This window comes from Staurois parvus, unplaced genomic scaffold (genome assembly GCF_062004578.1).
Source record: "Staurois parvus isolate SC_StPar_1 unplaced genomic scaffold, SC_StPar_1.0 ptg001557l, whole genome shotgun sequence".
Classification (NCBI taxonomy): domain Eukaryota; kingdom Metazoa; phylum Chordata; class Amphibia; order Anura; family Ranidae; genus Staurois; species Staurois parvus.
Genome location: NW_028319353.1, coordinates 169,024 through 195,846, shown reverse-complemented (window position 1 = coordinate 195,846; position 26,823 = coordinate 169,024). Strand labels below are relative to the sequence as shown.

The following is a 26,823-nucleotide window of genomic DNA, read 5'->3' as shown; positions in this document are numbered from 1 at the left end:
CCCCTGATGCCAACGATGGGGCACTATTCCTCCCACTGATACCAATGATGGGGGCACTATTCCTCCCACTGACACCAATAATGGGGCCGTATTCCCCCCACTGACACCAATGATGGGGCACTATTCCTCCCACTGACACCAGTGATGGGGCACTATTCCTCCCACTGACACCAATGATGGGGCACTTTTCCTCCTACTGACACCAGTGATGGGACACTATTCCTCCCACTGACACCAATGACACTATTCCTCCCACTGACACCCCCCCGCTCCCCCTGATGCCAACGATGGGGCACTATTCCTCCCACTGACACCAGTGATGGGGCACTATTCCTCCCACTGACACCAATGATGGGGCACTTTTCCTCCCACTGACACCAGTGATGGGACACTATTTCTCCCACTGACACCAATGATGGGGCACCATTCCCCCCACTGACACCAATGATGGGGCACTATTCCCCCCACTGACACCAATGATGGGGCACTATTCCCCCCACTGACACCAATGATGGGGCACTATTCCCCCCACTGACGCCAATGATGGGGGCACATTCCTCCCACTGATACCAATGATGGGGCACTATTCCTCCCACTGACACCAATGATGGGGCACTATTCCTCCCACTGACACCAATAATGGGGCCGTATTCCCCCCGCTGACACCAATGATGGGGCACTATTCCTCCCACTGACACCAATGATGGGGCACTATTCCTCCCACTGACACCAGTGATGGGGCACTATTCCTCCCACTGACACCAGTGATGGGGCACTTTTCCTCCCACTGACACCAGTGATGGGGCACTTTTCCTCCCACTGACACCAGTGATGGGACACTATTCCTCCCACTGACACCAGTGATGGGGCACTATTCCTCCCACTGACACCAATGACGGGGCACTATTCCCCCCACTGACACCAATGATGGGGCACTATTCCCCCCACTGACACCAATGATGGGGCACTATTCCTCCCACTGACACCAGTGATGGGGCACTATTCCTCCCACTGACACCAATGATGGGGCACTATTCCCCCCACTGACACCAATGATGGGGCACTATTCCCCCCACTGACACCAATGATGGGGCACTATTCCCCCCACTGACACCAATGATGGGGCACTATTCCCCCCACTGACACCTATGATGGGGCACTATTCCTCCCATTGACACCAACGATGGGGCACTATTCCTCCCCCCACTGACACCAACGATGGGGCACTATTCCTCCCACTGACACCAATGTTGGGGCACTATTCCTCCCACTGACACCAATGTTGGGGCACTATTGCTCCCCCTGATGCCAACGATGGGGCACTATTCCTCCCACTGACACCAATGATGGGGGCACTATTCCTCCCACTGATACCAATGATGGGGCACTATTCCTCCCACTGACACCAATGACGTGGCACTATTCCTCCCACTGACACCAATAATGGGGCCGTATTCCCCCCACTGACACCAATGATGGGGCACTATTCCTCCCACTGACACCAGTGATGGGGCACTTTTCCTCCCACTGACACCAGTGATGGGGCACTTTTCCTCCCACTGACACCAGTGATGGGGCACTTTTCCTCCCACTGACACCAGTGATGGGGCACTTTTCCTCCCACTGACACCAGTGATGGGGCACTTTTCCTCCCACTGACACCAGTGATGGGGCACTTTTCCTCCCACTGACACCAGTGATGGGACACTATTCCTCCCACTGACACCAGTGATGGGGCACTATTCCTCCCACTGACACCAGTGATGGGGCACTATTCCTCCCACTGACACCAATGATGGGGCACTATTCCTCCCACTGACACCAGTGATGGGACACTATTCCTCCCACTGACACCAGTGATGGGGCACTATTCCCCCCACTGACACCAATGATGGGGCACTATTCCCCCCACTGACACCAATGATGGGGCACTATTCCCCCCACTGACACCAATGATGGGGCACTATTCCCCCCACTGACACCAATGATGGGGCACTATTCCCCCCACTGACACCAATGATGGGGCACTATTCCCCCCACTGACACCTATGATGGGGCACTATTCCTCCCATTGACACCAACGATGGGGCACTATTCCTCCCCCCACTGACACCAACGATGGGGCACTATTCCTCCCACTGACACCAATGATGGGGCACTATTCCTCCCACTGACACCAATGATGGGGCACTATTCCTCCCACTGACACCAATGATGGGGCACTATTCCCCCCACTGACACCTATGATGGGGCACTATTCCTACCACTGGCACCAACGATGGGGCACTATTCCTACCACTGACACCAATGATGGGGGCACTATTCCTCCCACTGATACCAATGATGGGGCACTATTCCTCCCACTGACACCAATGATGGGGCACTATTCCTCCCACTGATATCAATGATGGGACACTATTCCTCCCACTGATACCAATGATGGGGCACTATTCCTCCCACTGATACCAATGATGGGGCACTATTCCTCCCACTGATACCAATGACGTGGCACTATTCCTCCCACTGATACCAATGATGGGGCACTATTCCTCCCATTAATAACAATGATGGGGCACTATTCCCCCCACTGACACCAATGATGGGGCACTATTCCCCCCACTGACACCAATGATGGGGCACTATTCCTCCCACTGATACCAATGATGGGTCACTATTCCTCCCACTGACACCAATGATGGGGCACTATTCCTCCCACTGATACCAATGATGGGGCACTATTCCTCCCACTGACACCAACGATGGGGCACTATTCCCCCCACTGATACCAATGATGGGGCACTATTCCTCCCACTGACACCAATGATGGGGCACTATTCCTCCCACTGACACCAATGACGTGGCACTATTCCTCCCACTGATACCAATGATGGGGCACTATTCCTCCCACTGCAAAATTACAGTTATGAAGTAGCAACGAAAATAATTTTATGGTTGGGGGTCACCACAACATGAGGAACTGTATTAAGGGGTCGCGGCATTAGAAAGGTTGAGAACCACTGCTCTAGCAGAAAGCAACAATAGACCCCTCTCAACATTAGATCCGTCCAAGCAACAATTTATCCCCCACCAGCAACCATAGACCACCATGCAAAAATAGATCCCCTCCAGAGACAATAGACCCTCCAGCACCCCTTGCCATTACATACGTTCAGTGCTGGAAAAAGCCCTGGTTGTATTGAAATAGTCCCTAAAAAGTCCGAACATCTTTGGTAGTCTGATTCTGTCTCGGTACTTACAAGAACCAGTTGACAATGTTCCCGACTATCAGGAGAATCATACGATCCTGAAAACAGAGAAGAAGCAATGAGAAGGTGATCCGGGGATCTTGTGATCAGTAATCCTGCACATAGATCAGATGGCCAATATGCTGAGATGATGTCATCGGTCTGCTGCAGGCAAGAGGAAGCATTTCCTCAGTCTCCCCTCCCCTCCCCCCGTGATCAGACTGCAACAGTGTAACCTTGTAGCAAGTCACATGGTGAGAGGCTGCATCAGGGGCTGATCTGTGGCAGACATTTGTAAACAAAGCCAAGAACGACACCAGGAGTTACATGATTTGTCATCTCAGTTCAGGAAGTAGATGGTGACCATGGATGAAGCCTGGAGAAAAACGGCTCCATCCTTCTTGAGGGAAATTCAGATGAAGACATTGTTAGGGAAGTACTGCGATCTCTATATGTGTCTTTCAGCAGGGATGCTCCACCTAAGGACTGGTGAGCTGCAATATATTACATTTCCTTTTTTTTGGGGGGGGGGGGGGGGGGTAGATACACTATAGCAAGGAGATCTGTCCAATGGCCTACAAGTGGTATACCAATTCTAGTATGCCGAGCTCACCGGACACCATCAATAAGTGAAATAATCCTTCTGGACGAGGAGATCCCTTTAAATGCTGTTTTATAATGAACTGGAGACACACAGTAAGGATCTGGCCCCCCCACGTCTTGAAGTGACCCTCATATAAAGTGAGAGAAGATGGACATTACCTACCATGTACATCGGGCGGCTGCACTGCTGCACACAGTCTGTATAGAGGATCTGAAAGATGCGTCGGAAAATCCCAAAGTCTGTGGAGAGAGGATGTAGATGATGGATACTGAACATGGCATTGGAAGAAGATGAAGACCCAGATTTATTATATAGTCATTCCCATTCTCAACGTAGGAGGAAATCGACACTATATGGCCCACTGCTGGTGGACAACTGACCATTATACCTACAGTATGTTGGACATCTCATTTAAAAACCATCAGCATTGTTAGGGAGTTGCTCATAACCCCGCCCCCGGTGACTATAAGACCTTCCACTTTTTTGGGAAGACCTTCCAGATTTTGAAGTGTGTCTATGGAAGATTGTCCCATTTGTGAGGTCATTGACCGATGCTGGATGAGAAGATCTGGCTTTTGACAGGCATTCCAACTCACCCCCCAAGCTGTTCGGCAGGGTTGAGGTCTCAATGGAGGACGGTCAAGTTTCTGCACGCCACACTGGGCCAAACCATGTTGGAACTGGCTTTCTACACAGGGGCACAGTCATGCAGGAACAGAAAAGGGTCTTCACAAGGTTGGAGGAGCACGATCTTCAACAATGCCTTTGTATGGTGTAGCATTACCACTACTCTTCAGCCAGAGGCAGACAACCAGTGACCGGCCAGTTGTGGAATGGCGATACCTACTCTACGTTTAATGGAATGATTTCATAGGATGGAGAGGCAGTGTTTGGGAGTTAAAGGTGACCTCTTCCATTTTATCTTTGTTTTGGATAGAACTGGTAAGAAGCTGGGTTGGCACTTTATTGCTGTGTCCCCAATGGGGAAATGTCACACCAAGCGGAATAGTTAAATTTACAAGGGAGGCTATAAAAGCTCCTTCTACCCAACAGTTCCACTCCAAAAAGATACAAAGTACCTCTTGTGGGATACAACAAGTTACAAAGTGTCACCAGACATTATAACCAATTTCATTTAGGGCCAGGGGCGGACTGACCATTTGGAAAGTCGGGCACTGCCCGAGGGCCCGGGGTCAGTAGGGGGCCCCATGAGATGCCCCTGGTACCTCTTTCATAGGCTTTTTTGAGTTTGGACAAGGAAACAGGGGCCCCATAAGTTGTCAGTCCACCCCTGTTTAGGGCCCATTTACATTTGTACTGTGTGTGAAAATATTAGGGTCAGCAAAGTCCCAAAAGGTCTCCAAAACTGTAGACGTCATGAAATTTTTGCTGGTGATTTGCAAATGAATGGTAACGTGGCAAACCATGTAACGTGTGTTGCCGCATGTTCCCGCAACCCAAAAGGTGTATATGGGCCTTTAGCTTTCCAGCTGCACTCACTATGGAGCAATTTTGGTGTCCTACAGCCCTTCTCCAGGACTTCTGTGAACCAAGCCTGACTTTGATCTATGGAAGACACTCACATGCTCCTCTCAGGGAATCCAGAATTGCCTCCTTCAGTGCTATACAGGTTGGCCATACCACAGGTACGGGGCTCATCTGCCAGGAGGGAGACCAAGACGCCCACAGTTCAACAAATTTTTCCTTGGCTGAAAGCTTGCAGACCACTCTCACAACCTCAAACACCAAATTATGAGAGTTTACAAGCTCTCAGCCCAAGGTCCATGCTCTCCAGAATGATGTTACTGTGCATCTAGGATATGTGTATGCACAGCCAAGGGTATGGTCCCTTATTTTAGTCTACAGTTTCAGTCCTCACAGCATCCCTGTAGGGTCTTTCAGGATTACAGGAACCCCCACTACCTCCAGGACTTCCAGAGGTCCCTGAAAGGATGCTGGGTATGTCCTCTGAGCAAAAGGGTATTCATGCACCAGGCTTTAAAGTGGCTGGTGTCGCGTCTCATTGCCAGATACCCCTAAGCTAAAGTGCTATAAAACTTGTCTGTTAGTTGCCTATCTACTGCCAGTCCAGAGTGACCTGACTACTTTCTTACCTGCCTGGACCTGACTACTCTTGCTTGCCACCTGCCTCGACCTGTGCCTGGACCTGATTACCCTTTTGCCTGCTGCCTGCCTTGGTCCCTATCTAGACCTGAGTACTCTCTTCCCTGCTTCAACACCTTTCTGGGCTTGAGTACTCTCTTGCCTGCCATCTGCTTTTACCACTGCCTGGACCTGACTACTCTCTTGCCTTCCACCTGCCTCGACCCCTGCTCAGACCTGATTACTCTTGCCTGCATTGGCCACTATCTAGACCTGACTAGTCTCTTGCCTGCTTGGACACCTTCCTGGAATTGACTACTCTCTTTCCTGCTGTCTGCCTTTACCCCTGCCTGGACCTGACTACTTTCTTGCCTGCTACCTACCTTGGCCCCTATCTAGACCTGACTACTCTCTTGCCTGCTTCAACGCCTTCCTAGACTTGACTACTCTCTTGTCTGCCATCTGCCTTTACCACTGCCTGGACCTGACTACTCTCTTGCCTGCCACCTGCCTCAACCCCTGCCAAGACCTGATTACTCTAGCCTGCTGCCTGCCTTGGTCACTATCGAGACCGGACTATTCTCTTGCCTGCTTGGATGCCTTCCTGGAATTGACTACTCTTTTGCCTGCGGTCTGCCTTTACCCCTGCTTGGACTTGACTACTTTCTTTCCAGCGACCTTCCTCGACCCCCTGCTTGGATCTGATTACTCTCTCGCCTGCTACCTACCTTGGACCCTATCTAGACTTGACTACTCTCTTGCCAGCTTCAACGCCTTCCTGGACATGACTACTCTCTTGCCTGTCGTCTGCCTTTACCCCTGCCTGGACCTGACTACTCTCTTGCCTTCCACCTGCCTCGACCCCTGCCAAGACCAGATTACTCTCTTGCCTGCTGCCTGCCTTGGCCCCTATCTAGACCTGACTACTCTCTTTCCGGTTTCAACGCCTTCCTGGAAATGACTACTCTCTTGCCTGCTGTCTGCCTTTACCACTGCTTGGACTTGACTACTTTCTTGCCTGCCACCTGCCTCCCTGCTTGGACCTGACTACTCTCTTACAGGTTTCGACACCTTCCTGGACTTGACTACTCTCTTGCCGTCCACCTGCCTTGACCTGATTACTCTCTCGCCTTCCACCATCTAACCCACAATTAAGAGGTCAAATTGTATTTGCTACGTTTTGAAGGAGGATTCACCCTGAGCCATTGATTTATTTTTGGGTCATTTTATTCCATAACTGTGACTGTACATACTGGAGCTTCAGAAGTAGAAAGGGGATTTATGAACCAATCTGGCAGCTCATAGTCTGTTTCATACAATGTAGCACCTCCCTGTGCAACAAGATTGCTACCTTTACTCCAGAGATATTTATTGTCTGTAAAATAGCCAATCCGGTATGTATCTGTCTATGGTATGTATACAGTATTATAGGACCAGATACACGTATGGGGGAGAGGGATATGGAGGAGAGGGATATGGAGGAGAGGGATATGGAGGATAGGGATACGGAGGAGAGGGATACGGAGGAGAGGGATGTGGAGGAGAGGGATACGGAGGAGAGGGATACGGAGGAGAGGGATGTGGAGGAGAGGGATGTGGAGGAGAGGGATGTGGAGGAGAGGGATACGGAGTAGAGGGATACGGAGGAGAGGGATACGGAGGAGAGGGATGTGGAGGAGAGGGATGTGGAGGAGAGGGATACGGAGGAGAGGGATGCGGAGGAGAGGGATGCGGAGGAGAGGGATGCGGAGGAGAGGGATACGGAGGAGAGGGATGTGGAGGAGAGGGATGTGGAGGAGAGGGATACGGAGGAGAGGGATGTGGAGGAGAGGGATGTGGAGGAGAGGGATACGGAGGAGAGGGATGTGGAGGAGAGGGATACGGAGGAGAGGGATACGGAGGAGAGGGATACAGAGGAGAGGGATACGGAGGAGAGGGATGTGGAGGAGAGGGATACGGAGGTGAGGGATACAGAGGAGAGGGATACGGAGGAGAGGGATGTGGAGGAGAGGGATGTGGAGGAGAGGGATGTGGAGGAGAGGGATGTGGAGGAGAGGGACGTGGAGGAGAGGGACGTGGAGGAGAGGGATGTGGAGGAGAGGGATGTGGAGGAGAGGGACGTGGAGGAGAGGGATGTGGAGGAGAGGGATGTGGAGGAGAGGGATGTGGAGGAGAGGGATACGGAGGAGAGGGATACGGAGGTGAGGGATACGGAGGAGAGGGATACGGAGGAGAGGGATGTGGAGGAGAGGGATGTGGAGGAGAGGGATGTGGAGGAGAGGGATGTGGAGGAGAGGGATATGGAGGAAAGGGACGTTACCTGCATTAGATACATCTGATAGAGACAGCGAAGGAAAGAGAGAGAGAAAATGGTAAGAGGAGACCAACCTGGCCTGTACAGACATCAGGATACAAAACCCTCCAATACTCAAGACTCAGATCACTTTATACAGGACACACAATATCACAAAATGTCAAAAGTCAATAAAAAGGCAAGCCCACCCAAAAATGATATGTTAGTATTTGATGGAGACTAGTGGGCTCAGTCAGCCTCTGGATTCCTATGTGATTTAAATTCTCCAAGACTGAGATCTGTCTGACTAAAATTCCGGATCTGTTTCCATGAACCTGGAATGTTTGGGTGCTACCACCTCTTGTGTGTCCAAGCTCCTCCCACCCAGGGATGGTGGAAACCCCTCATAATGGGCACAGCAGGTGTACAGACCCGGGAACTCAGCCCAGGGATGGTGGGAACCTCTCATAAGGGGCACAGCAGGTGTACAGGTCTGGGAACTCCGCACAGGGATGGTGGGAACCCCGCATAATGGGCACAGCGGGTGTACAGATCAGGGAACTCCGCACAAGGATGGTGGGAACTCCTCATGATGGGTAGAGCAGGTGTACAGATCTGGAAACTCAGCACAGAGATGGTGGGAACCCCTCATAATGAGCACAGCAGGTTTACATACCCAGGCACTCAGCACTGGAATGGTGAAAACCCCTCATAATGGGTACAGCAGGTGTACAAACCTGATAGCTCAGTACAGGAATAGTGGGAACCCCTCATAATGGGCACAGTGGGTGTACAGACCCAGGAACTCGGCACAGGGATGTGGGAACCCCTCATAATGGGCACAGCGGGTGTACAGACCCAGGAACTCAGCACACGGATGGTGGGAACCCCTCATAATGGCCACAGCAGGTGTATGGGCACAACTGAGATCTGTCTGACTAAATTTCCGGGTCTGTTTCCATGCACCTGGAAGGTTTGGGTGCTACCACTTCTTGTGTGTCCAAGCTCCTCCCACCCATGGATGGTGGGAACCCCTCATAATGGGCACAGCAGGTGTACAGACCTGGGAACTCAGCACAGGGTTGGTGAGAACCCGCATTATGGGCACAGCAGGTGTACAGACCTGGGAACTCAGCACAGGGACTGTGGGAACCCCTCATAATGGGCACAGGAGGTGTACAGACCCCGGGAACTCAGCACAGGGATGGTGGGAACCCCTCATAATGGGCACAAAAAGTTAACATATCCAGGCACTCAGCACTGGGATGGTGAAAACCGCTCAGAATGGGTACAGAAGGTGTACAAACCTGATAGCTCAGTACAGGAATGGTGGGAACACCTCATAATGGATACAGCAGGTGTACAGATCTGGGAACTCAGCACAGGGATGGTGGGAACCCCTCATAATGGGCACAGCGGGTGTATGGACACAACTGAGATCTGTCTGACTAAATTTGCAGGTCTGTTTCCATGCACCTGGAAGGTTTGGGTGCTACCACCTCTTGTGTGTCCAAGCTCCTCCCACCCATGGATGGTGGGAACCTCTCCTAATGGGAACAGAAGGTGTACAGATCTGGGAACTCAGCACAGGGATGGTGGGAATCTCTCCTAATGGGCACAGCAGGTGTACAGACCCAGGCACTAAGCACGGGGATGGTGGGAACCCCTCATAATGGACACAGCGGGTGTACAGACCCAGGAACTCAGCACACGGATGGTGGGAACCCCTCATAATGGGCACAGCACGTGTACATACCCAGGAATGTAGCACAGGGATGGTGGAACCCTTCATAATGGGCACAGCAGGTGTACAGTGCCAGGAACTCAGCACAGGGATGATGGTAACCCCTCATAATGGATACAGCAGGTGTGAAGAGCTGGGACTTTAGCGCATAGATCTCAAATTCCCAAAACGATGATGCAAGAGACTCTCAGGACATGTATCTCTCCAGCATCCACCAAATTAAAATTCTGATAAATTCTGTACATTATAATGACACAGTGAGTAAGAGGAACACAGGAAACTGTCCAGAGGACAGATTTAGGTCTCACCAATCTTGAATCGTCCCATGTAGTAGATGTGTGTGCTGAGCGCCAGTGACCCCACCACATGGATGATGGAGAAGATCACCCAGAACCACCAATGGTCCTTCCCAAAGATCTGAGGAGCAGAGAGAGGAGAGATGAGTCGTGACCATTAAGAGTGACCTGGTGGTTCATTTATACCGGGGGAATCCATAATATTGGGAAGTACACACAGGATATGTTTTATCTGATGTGTATGGAGTACATACCACTCCGATGACTGCCAGGAAGATGACGAGAGCGAAGGATGCATAGGCTGCATAGGCGCTGGCGTTGATGTCGGGGTGCCGGGTCTGGTACAGTTTTAACATGCAAAGTCCCGCAATCATATACATGAAGGATGTATCTGAGGAGAACAGAGACATACGACTGTTCAGAAATATCTTATTTAGTCTCTATCTAATTACAGCTCAATTGATCTTTCATTTTCAGTACATTCCAGGAGCATAAAAAAAAAGGCGTTCAAAATCTTGCATTTGGTTTTCTTTACAATAATAGTCACAGCCTCAGTAGAAAAGCCTGTTCCCCATCAGCATGTTGAGTGGGACCCTCATTCTCTGTGTGGAAGCAGTGGTCTCTCTGCAGCAGTCCAATACACCCTCCTCTGTATTAGAGCCAAAGCTACAACATTCAGTAGGGAGAACGAGCTTTGTGGGGGCAAAGAAGCTAGAATGGCCTCAGCAGGGGATGTGTTGGACCTCTGTAGATGGACCTCTGTAGATAGACCACTGCTTCCACACTGCTAACACAGAAATAGCTTTTATAGCGGGTCCTCTCCCAGACAATGGAGAGGTGAATCCTTCCACAGACAGCAATAAAAACTTGATCAGGATTGTAACTCCCTTCCACATTCTATCTGTAGCGCCCTCTAGTTTAGCCAGGATATTTGTGTGATAGTCAGAGGCTTGATAGAAGCCTGGGATGAGCAAGCCTGGGAGTGAGGTTACCTCAGGGCAAGTTGGGAGGCTCTACAGGTCAGGGCTTCTGGAGCCCTCCCACCCTTCTAGACCCTCATTCTCTGTGTGGAAGTAGTGGTCTCTCTGCAGCGTTCCAATACACCCTCTTCTGTATTAGAGCCAAACTACACCATTCAGTAGGGAGAACGAGCTTTGTGGGGGCAAAGAAGCTAGAATGGACTCAGCAGGGGATGTGTTGGACCTCGGTCAGGTTGGGAGGCTCTACAGGTAAGGGCTTCTGGAGCCCTCCCACCCTTCTATGAACTGGAGGGACTTTCTAGAACAGGGGTGGAGGAGGAGAGGCCTAGATTTGCATGTTTAAGGGCACTTGGACCATCCCCAGGCAGGAGGCCAGGCATGGTGGCTAAGAGCAACAACCCTTAAATGTGGAAGAGCCTGAGGAGTGAGGGGTGTAAGAGCAGAAGATGGATTAAGGAAGGTGCTAGAGTGTGGAGCCTGGGAGGGGGACCACAGAGGGAGGCCTACCTACAGGCTGAAGCAGACAGAAGAATCTCCAATGCCCTACGGTCTCCTTGGGAGGACAGTTTGTTAGCAGAGAAGGAGCCAGCCCAGTGCAAGGCCTGAAAGCAGCTGCGACCCAACAAACTACAGGACAGTGTGAGTACTCCTACACCCCTTGGGCCACAGATGGGAGAGGATGGTCAGGTGCAATACCCAACTAGTTCTCATCTGGGACTGCTTCACAGTGAATTCTGGAATCCCTCATCCGGGGATACCCTCAGGACAGCTGGGTGGATGAGGAAAGTTTCATCTGGGGTCTAAGGAGGTACACTAAAGGAGACTCAGTGATCCTTAACCACTTCCAGTCTGGACACTTCCCCCCCCCCCCTTCCAGTCCGGACACTTTCCCCCCCTTCCAGTACGGACACTTTCCCCCCCTTCCAGTCCGGACACTTTCCCCCCCTTCCAGTCCGGACACTTTCCCCCCCTTCCAGTCCGGACACTTTCCCCCCCTTCCAGTCCGGACACTTTCCCCCCCCTTCCAGTCCGGGCACTTTCCCCACCTTCCTGTCCGGACACTTTCCCCCCTTCCAGTCCGGACACTTTCATCCCCTTCCAGTACGGACACTTTCATCCCCTTCCAGTCCGGGCACTTTCCCCCCCCTTCCAGTCCGGGCACTTTCCCCCCTTTCCTGTCCGGACACTTTCCCCCCTTCCAGTCCGGACACTTTCCCCCCTTCCTGACCAGGCCAATTTTCAGCTTTCATCGCTATCACACTTTGAATGACAATTGCGCGGTCATGCAACACTGTACCCATATGAAATTTTTAGCATTTTTTTGAGACAGATAAAGCGTTATTTTGGTGGTATTTATTCACTGCTGGGATTTAAATTTTTTTTGCTATGTAAATGAAAAAGTCCAGAAATTTAGAAAAAAAGTTTTTCTTATAAAATGTTGCAAATAAATAATATTTCATCATAAATCTTGGCCAAAATGTATTCCGTTATCTTTTTAGTAAAAAAAAAAAAATAACCCAAATTAGTTTATAACCAAAAATTATAATTTTTAAAAAATTTTTTTTACATTTTTATTTTTTTTCGTAATATTATTTATGTTCTTTTTTTTTTTACATACTGTCACCCTAGCAGTACAGTGTCACCATGGTGACACTGTACTACTTGTGGGGGGTGATGAAGATTTTTTTTACACCGATTGCTTTTATACCCATAAAGGCTGTAAAAGCAATCATTTCTCTTTCTCTCTGGCTGCATTCTTGCAGCCATTGAGAAATACTGTGTGAGCTGTGATTGGTCACAGCTTGTCACATGGTACAAGGCTTTTGTGAATAGCCTTGTACCATGTGACCTCTGTGATCATTCACAGATTTCACACATAGTAAGCAATGATATCAGAAGTGACATCTTGCTTACTACTCTGCATGTGATCACTTATTGGCCAAGCAGTGATCACATGATCGGGACCTCGCACAGAGGTCCCGTCCGACGATCGGTCTTCCACTGTGTCAGAGGACACAGCAGGCACCGGATCGCGGTGCTGAGCGCTCCCTGGGATCGCGCACAAGCAGGGAGCAGGGGGACCGTTTATAAACACCCACCCGACCCTGCACTGCCACCGTCTGGCCGTTTATATACATGGGCCGGACGGGAGGTGGTTAAAGAGAAGGTTGCTGATTTTTGATCCACATGTTGAACAGTGTTTGCAGTTCCTTTGGCATCCCATATACCACAAGTTGTTAACCCCTAATATATAAAAAAAAAAAAAAAAAACAAGCTCAAGGACTGTTTTATTGTCTTTCGATGAAAGTGTGGAAAATTCGTGTTGCCTGGCTGTGCGGATTTTAAGGGGGGCCCAATCAAATCCAGTGGCCCTCAAGAGAGTGGAGCTGCACATTCACTTACCATAAAGTCCTGAACATACAACAAGCAGAGTGAGTGAATCAGCGATGGCCGATCTTACCGAACTGGAAGTTGGAATAGTTGGGGCAGACGTGGTAACAAGCGCTGAGCACCCCCTCCATGGTCAGAGCGATGCCCATAGTGTAGAACAGACCGAAATGCTTGGGGATGCCGTATTCCTGTGAAAGAGAAAATTATCAGCAAATTAATCTGATGTCATACAGAGAACCACTTGAGAGGTGCAGAGATGGCCATGAGCATTCCAATCCGATTGTACAATCTCTTTAAAGCTGGCCATTCACATTCAAATTTTTAGATCTACCAAAACTTTGTAACTTGGAATAGCTAAAACATCAACTCAATCTGTATCCAATCATCCTTTGAATTACATTAGGTATAAAGCTCACCACACACACCTTACAATCTCATTGTACAATCTCCTCTAGATCAAGGACTATGTTGGTTGGGTCTGCCTGAATCATCCATTTCATCTATAACCAATCAGCTGGTCCACTACACCAGTGGTAGGCGCAGAATGTTCAATCTTGCTGACTGCCGCTCTCTCAGTGCTACTTCTCTGAACTTCTGGTCTTTACAGTGTAGCACCCCTCTAGTTAGCTACAGGGCGCCAGGTAGTTTTTTTTAGATAGAAACAATGAGTAGCAGCCTAGGCAGCGGGGTCAAATTTAGGTCAGGGCTGAGGGCTCTGCAGGTCAGTTCCCTGATATCGCCCCTGATCTAGAGACTTGGAGAAGTCTCTAGAACTCATTGGGTAGGGGTGAGGAGGGGCTGGCCTGCACACTTAAGAGACTCTGACCAATCATCAAGCAGGAGGCTTGGCATGGGGCCAGGGCAGCCTTTAAGTGTAAGAAAGTCTGCTCAGCAGCAGGAGAGTTCGGGAGGAAGATGGAGTGAGAAGTTAGGATGCTGCAGCCTGGGAGGGGGCCCAGTGGGAAGAAGCCTTCCTCCAGGATTCCTCAACTTCAGCAGTCCCCAAATCCAATCACTGTCCAAATCTTGTAGACTTCACCTCCACAACATCTCCAACTTCCAACATCTCCAACCTCCACAACATCTCCAAGATACGTCCATTAATAACCTCTGAAACTACTAAGCAGCTTATTCACTCCCTTGTTATATCTCACCTTGACTATTGTAACTCCCTCCTCATTGGCCGACCTCATCGCAGGCTATCCCCTCTTCAGTCTATCATGAATGCTGCTGCCAGACTCATCCACCTTACTAACCGTTCTGTATCTGCCACCCCTCTCTGCCAATCCCTCCACTGGCCTCCATTCAGTGTCCTCCACCCCTCTCTGCCAATCCCTCCACTGGCCTCCACTCAGTGTCCTCCATCCCTCTCTGCCAATCCCTCCACTGGCCTCCACTCAGTGTCCTCCACTCCTCTCTGCCAATCCCTCCACTGGCCTCCACTCAGTGTCCTCCACCCCTCTCTACCAATCCCTCCACTGGCCTCCACTCAGTGTCCTCCACCCCTCTCTGACAATCCCTCCACTGACCTCCATTCAGCGTCCTCCATCCCTTTCTGCCAATCCCTCCACTGGCCTCCACTCAGTGTCCTCTCACCTTTCTGCCAACCCCTCCACTGGCCTCCACTCAGTGTCCTCCATCTCTCTCTGCCAATCCCTCCACTGGCCTCCATTCAGCATCCTCCACCCCTCTCTGCCAATCCCTCCACTGGCCTCCACTCAGTGTCCTCCTCCCCTCTCTGTCAATCCCTCCACTGGCCCCCACTCAGTGTCCTCCTCCCCTCTCTGCCAATCCCTCCACTGGCCTCCACTCAGTGTCGTCCTCCCCTCTCTACCAATCCCTCCACTGGCCTCCACTCAGTGGCCTTCACTCAGTGGCAGCTCGGTCCTTTGACAAACCCATGGCAGCTCGGTCCTTTGACAAACCCATGGCAGCTCGGTCTTTTGACAAACCCATGGATGGTGCTGTAGAACATACCAGAGCGTAGACGTTTTTGGCCTCCAGCAAGCTGCGGTGAAGGAGATCTCTGCGCAGGACGATCAGGAGGAAGAGGAATCCCAGCATCACATGACCCATGTTACTCAGAACGTTGTTAAAAGCGCTGAAATAAAATAAAAATATAAAGTTTGAAGGGATAGATATGAATCTAAAGGAGGTAAGAGCCCCCCCCCCACTACAAGGTTACTGACCTGAGTACTCCGAGTGGGTGGGCGCACAGGAAGTTGTAAAAGCAGATATCTTGGTTTCCCGTCACATTTACCACCTGGGAGAAAAGCACACAATGTCCCAATGGCTCAATTTATCCGTTATGCAACAGCAATGGCCAGGAGCAATGGGAAGAGTGCAAATCCTAAAACTAGGGAAAGTTCCAACACATAGTTACATTGTTACCTTAACCACTTCAGAAATACTGCTACAGGGTGGCACGGGTGTGCAAAATCATGTGTATATACGTGATTATGCATTTCCAGGTAGGGGACGCGTGCTGCCATCCGTGGCTGTCAATCACCGGGTCCCGGCCGGTGATTGCCGAGCATCTCTGACAGGGAGGAGAATTGTTTGTAAACAAAACAGTTCTCCTTATATATCATAAGATGCAGCGCTACAGAAAAGGAGTACTATGTAAGGCGAATATGTGCATCAAATAACAAATACATAAATAAATGAATCAATAAATGCAACAGTTCATAGAATAAGGTGACTTCAAGTGCTCTCTTCTAATTCATATCCTCCTGATGCTCAGGCGCTGTGCGAAATAGTGCTGAAGGAATGCACACTCACCAGAACGCACAGTAAAATGAGCGTTTGTCAATATAAATTCCCCTCTGGGTCATCAGCTGGTCAGGATAAGGTCTGCAGTGTGATAACCTCCCTCCAGAGCTCCTGGATATTCCTGTATGATCCCTTGGTAGGTGGCCTGTGGACTTCTCCTTACAGCTTACATACGCTCCTTACCCAGCAGAGAGATGAATAGCTGCAAATTGATACTCCCCAAGGGAGTCAAGACAGAGACATATCCATAGTGTAGTAGGTAATTGAAAGGTTTATTGGCACAACAAGCTATCGATGGTACACAGCAGTGTGTATAAGAGATATGTGGACTGACCGTCCAATGTTAAAGATGGCCGCCGGAGCTCCACGATGCTCCGGCGGCGTGACGTCACGGCGTTCCTGGCTCCTCCTACGCGTTTCGTGCACACGCACGTCGTCTGGGGGGATTTGCTCATTTTACTGTGCGTTCTGGTGAGTGTGCATTCCTTCAGCACTATTTCGCACAGCGCCTGAGCATCAGGAGGATATGAAATAGAGGAGAGCACTTGAAGTCACCTTATTCTATGAACTGTTGCATTTATTGATTCATTTATTTATTTGTTATTTGATGCACATATTCGCCTTACATAGTACTCCTTTTCTGTAGCGCTGCATCTTATGATATATATTGTTTTTGGGGTGTTTGGTTACCTGGTGTTCAGCTGCTACTTGATTTTTACAGGTGCACTCGTATACAATTTTCTTAAAACAGTTCTCCTCCCTGTCAGCTCATGCACATTGCTTTGGGTGGCTGTGCACAGCACAACCATCCAAAGCAGTGTGCTTACAGTGAAGCACAGAGACACAGCACTTAGTAAAACAGCACGCAGTTAACCCTTTGATCGCCCCTTGTGTTAACCCCTTCCTGCCCAGTGCCATTAGTACAGTGTCAGTGCTTTTTTTTAATACTGATCACTGTATTGGTGTCACTGGGGATGTCAGTGACACCAAGTGAGTTCCCCCCCAGTGTCAGAATGCCCGCCGCAGTCCTGCTATAAGTCGCTGATTGCTGTCATTACTAGTGAAAAAAAAAAAAAAAATCCTGGTATCATCACCGCCATTTGTAAACGCTATAACTTTCACGTAAACCAATTAATTTACACGTATTGGGATTTTTTTTTTAGCAGAACATGGCCTAAATTTATGACTAAATTTGATTTTTTTTAATTTTTTTACTGGATATGTTTAATAGCAAAAAGTCAAAAATATAGTTTTTTGTTCTCAGAATTTTCAGAATTTTTTTTATAGCACAAAAAATAAAAAACGCACAGGCGATCACCATGGAAAGAAAGCTCAATTTGTGGGAAAAACAGGACGTAAATTTCATTTGGGTGCAGCGTTGCATGACCGCGCAATTAAAGTAACACAGTGCCGTAACGCAAAAAATTGCCTGGTCAGGAAGGGGGGGATCCTCTGGAGGGCAAGTAGTTAAATAATAAAAAGGGAACATTTTTTTTGTTGGCTGTGCAAAGAACAGAGATGGTTAGGCCCTCTGTCAGGCTTTTAGTGGTGACTGTAACACACTAGAGAGATTTCTCCTCACATCCTTCCTAGAAGACACCCCATCACAAGCCCCTAAAGAATTCCATAAATATATTGATAGAGAATACACTGCAGAAATGGGACAGCTGTAAAGAACAAACTGTAAGTAGTCCGTAGTTAAAAATGGGAGTTGCCCTGGGTGTCGCCAGAACAGGAAGTGAAAGCAAATCACCTAAACGGTGACAAAGGCGTCAATGAGACCTATAGGTGGTCCCCGCCCCTTGACACTCTATGCAGAAGTATAAAATGAGAATACATTGGATCAGTTTGCTTAAGCGATATTTGGACAGAGAAGGGGCCACATTTAGTACACATGACACATACCGTTTGGTAGGTGATGACCAGCTGGACCACGGGCAAAGCGTAGAACACGGCGATGGTGATTATGTTCCTGCAGAAGAGAGTCGTCATAGAGTGAGATAGGTGACCTCTCGCCTCAACTACTACATCGCACTACTCACTGACTTACCTTTACATAGGCTATCCCCCCCCAGTTCATCATGCATGCCGCTGCCAGGCTAAACCACCTTATCAACCATTCAGTGTCTTCTACCCCACTCTGCCAATCCCTCTACTGGCCTCCAATCATTGTCCTCCACCCCTCTTTGCCAATCCCTCCACTGACCTCCAATCAGTGTCCTCCACCCCTCTCTGCCAATCCCTGCACTGGCCTCCAATCAGTGTCCTCCACCCCTCTCTGACAATCCCTCCACTGACCTCCAATCAGTGTCCTCCATCCCTCTCTGCCAATCCCTCCACTGACCTCCACTCAGTGTCCTCCACCCCTCTCTGCCAATCCCTGCACTGGCCTCCAATCAGTGTCCTCCACCCCTCTCTGACAATCCCTCCACTGACCTCCATTCAGTGTCCTCCACCCCTCTCTGCAAATCTTTCCACTGATTTCCGCTCAGTGTCCTCCACCCCTTTCTGCCAATCCCTCCACTGATCTCTGCTCAGTGTCCTCCACCCCTCTCTGCCAATCCCTCCACTGGCCTCCAATGAGTGTCCTCCACCCTTCTCTGCCAAACCCTCCACTGGCTTCCACTCGCCCAATGAACAAAATTTAAAATACTAACAACAACTTACAAAGCCATCCACAACTCTGCCCCCGGCTACATCACCAACCTGGTCTTAAAATATCAACCAAACCGCTCTCTTCGATTCTCCCAAGACCTTCTGCTCTCTAGTTCTCGTGTCAACTCTTCCCATGCTCGCCTCCAGGACTTCTCCCAAGCTTCTCCCATCCTATGGAATTCCCTACCCCAATCTGTCCGGTTGTCTCCTAATCTATGCACTTTTAAACAATCCCTGAAAACCTTTCTCTTTAAAGAAGCCTATCCTGCTTCTACCTAGTAAATCGCCATTTATTTCCTCCATCAGCTCACCCCCCCCCCCACAGCTATTACTTTTTGTATCACTCAACCCTTCCTCCTAGATTGTAAGCTTTGTGAGCCGGGCCCTCTGTTTCCTCTTGTACCAAATTGTATTGTAACTGTCATGTCTCCCTTCATTTTGTAAAGCGCTGAGCAAACTGTTGGCGCCATATAAATCCTGTATAATAATAATAATAATAGGTGAATGATGACCATAGGGGGAACTGCATTGTCATGTTATAGAAGGGGTGTCCTGGGCCCCAACACCATCTAGGCACTAAGTGCCTACTAGGCCGCCTTGCAGCTGCACCGCTGAATACCAGGTAGGCATTGAGCACCCACAGGGCCGTCTTGCAGCTGCACCGCTGAATACCAGGTAGGCAATGAGCACCAACAGGGCCGTCTTGCAGCTGGAATACCAGGTAGGCATTGAGCTGAATACCAGGTAGGCTGAATACCAGGTAGGCATTGAGCACCAACAGGGCTGTCTTGCAGCTGCACCACCCAGCACCAGGTAAGCACTAAGTGCCAACTAGGTTGGCTTGTTGCTGCACAGCTGGTTTCTGAGTCTTTGCTGGTGGTGCCTTAGAATCCCATAGATGGATGGCTAATATGGATGGGGCAGCACAGTGGCTTAGTGGTTAGCACTTCCTCCTGGCAGTACTAGGGTTGTTGGTTCAAATCCCAACCACAGCACCACCGGCCTGGAGTTTGCATGTTCTCCCTGTGCCTGCGTGGGTTTCCTCCGGGTACTCCGGTTTCCTCCCACACTCCAAAGACATGCTGGGAGGTTAATTGGCTCCTGTCTAAATTGGCCCTAGTATGTGTATGTATGAATGTGAGTTAGGGACCTTAGATTGTACACTCCTTGAGGGTTAGGGACCTTAGATTGTACGCCCCTTGAGGGTTAGGGACCTTAGATTGTACGCCCCTTGAGGGTTAGGGACCTTAGATTGTACGCCCCTTGAGGGTTAGGGACCTTAGATTGTACACCCCTTAGGGGTTAGGGACCTTAGATTGTACACCCCTTGAGGGTTAGGGACCTTAGATTGTACACCCCTTGAGGGTTAGGGACCTTAGATTGTACACCCCTTGAGGGTTAGGGACCTTAGATTGTACACCCCTTGAGGGTTAGGGACCTTAGATTGTACACCCCTTGAGGGTTAGGGACTGATGTGAATGTACAATACATATGTAAATTGCTGCATAAATTTACAGCGCTATATAAGTACCTGAAATAAATTAAAATAACATATGCGGCTTTCTCTGTTCAGTAACCACAACTCCCAGCATGTCCTTCTGGCTGCATGCTAAGACTCTGCGTTCACTTCCTGACACCATATTTGTGGTCGATAATCTGGAAGTCGTTCAATACTCACCAGAAGTAAATCTTGTATTTCTTACTGATGGTTCGGCGGTCTTTAATGGCGAGGTCAGACACGTACAGGAAGGTCTGGAACAAGGATGGCTGTTATTCCAACTGATAATCGTCGCAACATTGGCAGCTCTGTGCCGTCCAATCAGTGACTGGTGGCTCTATGCCACTAATACGAGACACTTGCTGTGTTTATCACACGTACCTTGGCGTGGATTACATTTTTATCGCTGTCCATTTCCGGGATGCCATCAAAATCGCTCTCTTCATCCGCAGAGCTATCAGAATATACGCGCGGGCGGGGGATGGGCGGAATGGATTTTCCCTGCCTTTGGCGGGACTCGTCTATGTAGAGAGTAGAGGGGATAAAAAGGAAAGTGGGGAGAGAGGGCAAGAGGTAGAGAAGAGAAGAGAGGGGGAGACAGTGATAAAATAATTAATGAGGAGAAAAAATAGGGAGAGAGTAAGAGATGAGCAAAGAGAAAAGGGGGGGGGGAGAGAATGGGGGAGAGGGAAAGCAAGAGAAAATGGAGGAGAGAGAGAGTGCGTGGGAAGTGGGGAGAGAGAGAAAATGAGGGGGGAAGAAAGAAAAAGAAAATGGGGACAGGGAGAGAGAGTGTGGGAAAGGAAAGTGGGAGAAATAGAAAGAGAGAATGGGGGAGAGGGAGAAAATGTTGGAAGGGGGGGGGGGAGAAAATGGGGGGGGAGAGAATATGTGGGAAGGAGGAAGAGAGAGAGAATGCAGGAGAGAGAAAAAATAGTGTAGAGGGAGAAAGAGAGAATGGGAGAGGGAGAGAAAATACAGGAGAGGGAAAGAGTGTGGGAAGGGGGAAGATAGAGAAAATTTGATGGGGGGGGGGGGGGGGGGAATGAGGGAGAGGGAGAGAAAGTGTGGGAAGTGGTGAGAGAGAGAAAATGGGGAGGTGGGGGGAATGGGGGAGAGGGAGGGAGAGAGAGTGTGGGAAGAGCAGAGAGAGAAAAATGGGGGGGGGGAGAATAGGGGAGAGGGAGAGAAAGTGTGGGAAGAGGAGAGAGAGAAAAATGGGGGAGGGGAGAATAGGGGAGAGGGAGAGAAAGTGTGGGAAGAGGAGAGAGAGAGAAAATTTGAGGGGGTGGGGAGTGGAGAATGAAGGAGAGGGAGAGAAAGTGTGGGAAGAGGAGAGAGAAAGAAAATGGGGAGGTGGGGGGAATGGGGGAGAGGGAGGGAGAGAGAGAATTGGGGAAGGGAGAGAAAATGGGGAAGAAGGAGAGATAGTGTGGGAAGTGGAGAGAGAGAAAAATTGGGGGGGGGGGGGGGGGAGAATAGGGGAAAGTGTGGGAAGAGGAGAGAGAAAATATGGGGGGGGGGGATAGGGGAGAGGGAGAGAGAGAGTGAATTGGGGGAGGGAGGGTGTGGGAAGAGATGAGAGAGAGAAAATGGGGGTGGGGGAATTGAGCAGAGGTAGAAAGAATGTGTGAAGAGGAGAGAGAGAGTGAAAATGGGAGGGGGGGGGTAGAGGATGGGGGAGAGGGAGAGAAAGTGTGAGAAGAGAAGAGAGATAAAATGGGGGGGGGAGAGAATAGGGGAGAGGGAGAGGAGGTGTGGGAAGAAGAGGAGAGAGAGAGAAAATGGGGGAAGAGTAAATGAGGGAGAGAAAATGTGGGAAAGGGGAAGTCAGAGAGAAAGAGAGAGAGAGAATGGGGGGGGGGGGGTGAGGGAGATAAAGGGAGAGAGAGAAAGAGATAATGGGGGGGGGGGGATAGAGAGAGAGTGAGGGAAGAGAGGAAGAAAAGAGAAGAAAGAGAAAAAATGTGGGAGTGTTTGTGTTGGGGGGCAAAGAAAGAGCTCAGGAAGGGTTGAGAGAGGGAAGGGGGAGACAAGGAAGACAGAGAGTCAGAAGGGGGGTGAGAAAGATTTTAAAAGGGAAGAGAAAGAGAGTGAAGGGGGGGAGAGGGAGGATGGGAAAGGGGTAGAGAGCAATATAAAGAGAGGGGAAGGGCGAGAATAAGAAGAGGGAAGGGGGAGAGATCGGGAGTTCAAATGGGATAGAGGGGGACAGAGAGAGAGCGAGGGAGAATGTGAAGAGGAGAGGAAGAGACAGACAGGGGGGGTGCAATAGATCAACACAGAGAGAGGATAGAAGAGGGGTCGGGGTGCACACAGCCAGAAGAAAGAGACAGACAGACAGGGAAAGAGAGCAGAGGATGAGCAGAGGATGAGCAGAGGACGAGCGGAGAATGAGCAGAAGACAAGTGGAGGAGGAGTGGAGGAGGAGCAGAGGAGGAGCAGAGGATGAGTAGAGGAGGAGCAGAGGAGGAACAGAGGATGAGCAGAGGAGGAGCAGAGGAGGAGCAGAGGATGAGCAGAGGATGAGCAGAGGATGAGCAGAGGAGGAGCAGAGGATGAGCAGAGGAGGAGCAGAGGATGAGAAGAGGAGGAGCAGAGGATTAGACAATGTAGTTGATTGAGCAATCCTGAGCAGCCCCATTAGTATCAGTGAAGGTGACAACGCTTCAATCACACTTGTCATACCTATAGCCCCGTAGCTGCTGCCCTCTGGGGTGCCGGTGGTGATGGGATGAGAGGCCGCCACCGTACCTTCACCTGCAAACACAACGTGTCCTGTTAATGTCCATGAAATCAGCCATGAGACCCAAGAGAACTCCGATCACAGACATGCCATTGATCCGGTCTGGACAATAGGAGGGTCAGTAATTGACTACAGACAGCAAACAGCTTCCAAAAAAATAGCGACAAATATAAACTAGAAATAAACAGTACAGCAAAAGTGCACAAAGGAAAACTGGTCTGCAGTACCAATTATGTCCATCGGGTGGCGATAGGATCCCTTCTATGCTCAATAACTGTCATGCCTCATAAGAACTCTATGCGGTGGATTTACTAAAGGCAAATAGACTGAGCACTTTGTAGGTGAAGTTGCACTCATTTGCATTAGTAAATGTGGTAAATCTTCGTTTGTATAGAATACCCAATCAGGAGCAAGGAGAAAAAAAACAGCATTTGTGATTGCATGTGATCAGATGACAGAACTCAGCAGAACTTCACATTTGTAAAGCTCGTGGGGGACAATGAGTGCAACTACACTTGCCAAGTGCCTTTAGTAAATCCACCCCTAAGTTCAGCATCTCACGTCGGTGACCAGCGACAATCCTTCTGCAATCACATCTATGACTACAAATTGCTGAGCGGTCTGTAGCAGAGCGCACCAACCCAATGCTGTAGCACCAGCTCAACTTACAGCAGCGATGAATCACTTATACAACCAATAACCTCTTACATCAGCTGTCCCCATCAGAGTGCCCCCCCTCATATGATCAGTTATCCCCACTACATCAGAGGCCCCATCAGAGTGCTCCCTTACATCAGGTGTCCCTATCAGAGTCCCCTCTTACATCAGGTATCCCTATCACAGTGCCCCCTTACATCAGAGGTCACCACCAGAGTGTCCCCTTATAACAGGTGTCCCCAACAGAGTGCCCCCTCAGATATGATCAGTTATCCCCGTTACATCAGAGGCCCCATCAGAGTGCTCCCTTACATCAGGTATCCCCAGCAGAGTGCCCCCTTACATCAGGGGTCACCATCAGAGTCCCCCCTTATATCAGGTGTCCCCAACAGAGTGCCCCCTCACATATGATCAGTTATCCCCATTACATCGGAGGCCCCATCAGAGTGCTCCCTTACATCAGGTATCCCCATCAGAGTCCCCTCTTACATCAGAGGACCCATCAGAGTGCTCCCTTACATCAGGTATCCCCATCAGAGTGCCCCCTTACATCAGGGGTGACCATCAGAGTCCCCCCTTACATCAGCTGTCCTCAACAGAGTGCCCCCTCACATATGATCAGTTATCCCCATTACATCGGAGGCCCCATCAGAGTGCTCCCTTACATCAGGTATCCCCATCAGAGTCCCCTCTTACATCAGAGGACCCATCAGAGTGCTCCCTTACATCAGGTATCCCCATCAGAGTGCCCCCTTACATCAGGGGTGACCATCAGAGTCCCCCCTTACATCAGCTGTCCTCAACAGAGTTCCCCCTCACATATGATCAGTTATTCCCATTACATCTGAGGCCCCATCAGAGTGCTCCCTTACATCAGGTATCCCCATCAGAGTGCCCCCTTACATCAGAGGCCCCATAACAGTGCTCCCTTACATCAGGTATCCCCATCAGAGTGCCCCCTTACATCAGGGGTCACCACCAGAGTGCCCCCTTATATCAGGTGTCCCCAACAGAGTGCCCCCTCACATATGATCAGTTATCCCCATTACATCAGAGGCCCCATCAGAGTGCTCCCTTACATCAGAGGACCCATCAAAGTGCTCCCTTACATCAGGTATCCCCATCAGAGTGCCCCCTTACATCAGGGGTCACCATCAGAGTCTCCCCTTACATCAGCTGTCCTCAACAGAGTGCCCCCTCACATATGATCAGTTATCCCCATTACATCAGAGGCCCAGTCAGAGTCCCCTCTTACATCAGAGGCCCCATCAAAGTGCTCCCTTACATCAGGTATCCCCATCAGAGTGCCCCCTTACATCAGGTATCCCCATCAGAGTCCCCCCTCACATCAGCTGTCCCCAACAGAGTGCCCCCCCATATAGGATCAGTTATCCCCATTACATCAATTGTCCCCATCAAAGTATCCCATCACACATGAAGAGTTATCCCCTTCAGAGTGCCTCCTTACATCAACTGTTTGCATCAGACTGGCTCATGGAGGGGGGGTGGGGGTGGCACAGCTATAATCTGGGGGGGCACAGCCCACCCCAGCACCCCCCTTAGATCCAGTCCTGAACACAATCAGTTTAATGATTGCACAGAGATCAGAAGGAGTACCTTCATCCGGGCTCCCCGCCAAGTCCTGTCCCTTTGACTGCGACCTGTAAGAAATGAAAACTTAAAATGGTATACAAGTAGTGATGGGCCGAACCCCCCCCCTCCCCCCCCGTTCAGTTTGCGGTCGAATATCTGAACCTAACGAAAGGTTAGGAAAACTTACCGCTTCCGAGTATGTGGTAGGATATCGCACAGCTGCTAAACTGCCGCATGAGGTATATTATTGAGTCATGCAACATTCCTTAATATTTCAGCTGTCAGCGGCGAACGGAAACAGAAGTGCTGGCAACAAAAAAAACAGTGTGGCCCCTCCCACTCCATACACACCAAGCCCTTCGGGTCTGGTACGGATTTTGAAGGGAACCCCCCCATTAATTTTTATTTTAAAAATAGCGTGGGGGTCCCCCCCAAAATCCATACCAGACTCTTATCTGAGCATGCAGCCAGGCTGGTCAGGAAAGGGGGGGACAAGTGAGCCCCCCAAATGAACCATACCAGGCCACATGCCCTCAACATAGGGGGTGCTTTGTTGATGGGGACAAGGGCCTCTTCCCCGCAACCATGGCCGGTAGTTGTGGGGGTCTTATTGGAATCTGGAAGCCCCCTTTGACAAGGGGGTGCCCAAATCCTGGCCCCCCCATGTGAATGAATATGGGGTACATGCAGGGGCGGACTGACCATTTGGAAACTCGGGCACTGCCTGAGGGCCTGGGGGGCCCCATGAGATGCCCCTGGTACCTTTTTCATAGGTTTTTTTGAGTTTGGGCAAGGACACAGGGGCCCCATGATCCCCTATTTCCCGGGGGCCCCATGAGTTGTCAGTCCGCCCCTGGATACATGGTACTGCTACTCATTCAGGGTAGAGTGAAAAATGACAGAAGACAGTCTTTGACAAGTTCTTTATGAAAAACAAAAAACTAAAAAAAAAATGTCCCCTGAAGTAGCAACGTCAATCACGATGACCGCCACCACCGCTGACCCCAAAAGAGAAAAAAAAAACACTCCGCTCTCGACCTCGGGTGGGGTCACCCTGTGACATCAACGTGTGCCGTGTTTGGCTATGGGAAGGTTGGACCATTCTTCCAGAAGCACATTTGTCAGGTCAGGCACTGATGTCGGGGGAGGAGGCCTGGCTCACAGTCTCCGCTCTAATTCATCCCAAAGGTGTTCTATGGGGTTGAGGTCAGGACTCTGTGCAGGCCAGTCAAGTTCCTCCACCCCA

The 26,823-nt window shown here is 50.0% G+C and overlaps 1 protein-coding gene across 4 annotated transcripts in view; it reads right to left on the bottom strand.

Annotated features, from left to right (window-relative positions):
* The window catches only part of SIDT1 (SID1 transmembrane family member 1), a 160,879-nt gene that overhangs the window by 17,023 nt on the left and 117,033 nt on the right, over positions 1–26,823 (bottom strand). For 3 of the 4 annotated variants that reach the window (XM_089662818.1, XM_089662820.1, XM_089662822.1), the window contains 13 exons: positions 25,602–25,645; positions 23,270–23,341; positions 20,963–21,102; positions 20,762–20,835; positions 18,334–18,400; positions 15,846–15,919; positions 15,634–15,757; positions 13,727–13,844; positions 10,540–10,676; positions 10,298–10,406; positions 8,273–8,287; positions 4,012–4,088; positions 3,258–3,304 (listed from right to left, as the gene is read on the bottom strand). In XM_089662818.1, coding sequence (XP_089518944.1) covers positions 3,258–3,304; positions 4,012–4,088; positions 8,273–8,287; positions 10,298–10,406; positions 10,540–10,676; positions 13,727–13,844; positions 15,634–15,757; positions 15,846–15,919; positions 18,334–18,400; positions 20,762–20,835; positions 20,963–21,102; positions 23,270–23,341; positions 25,602–25,645 — 1,098 coding nt within the window. The remainder of the gene's footprint in view (positions 1–3,257; positions 3,305–4,011; positions 4,089–8,272; positions 8,288–10,297; positions 10,407–10,539; positions 10,677–13,726; positions 13,845–15,633; positions 15,758–15,845; positions 15,920–18,333; positions 18,401–20,761; positions 20,836–20,962; positions 21,103–23,269; positions 23,342–25,601; positions 25,646–26,823) is intronic. The other variant, XM_089662819.1, reaches the window with a different exon arrangement.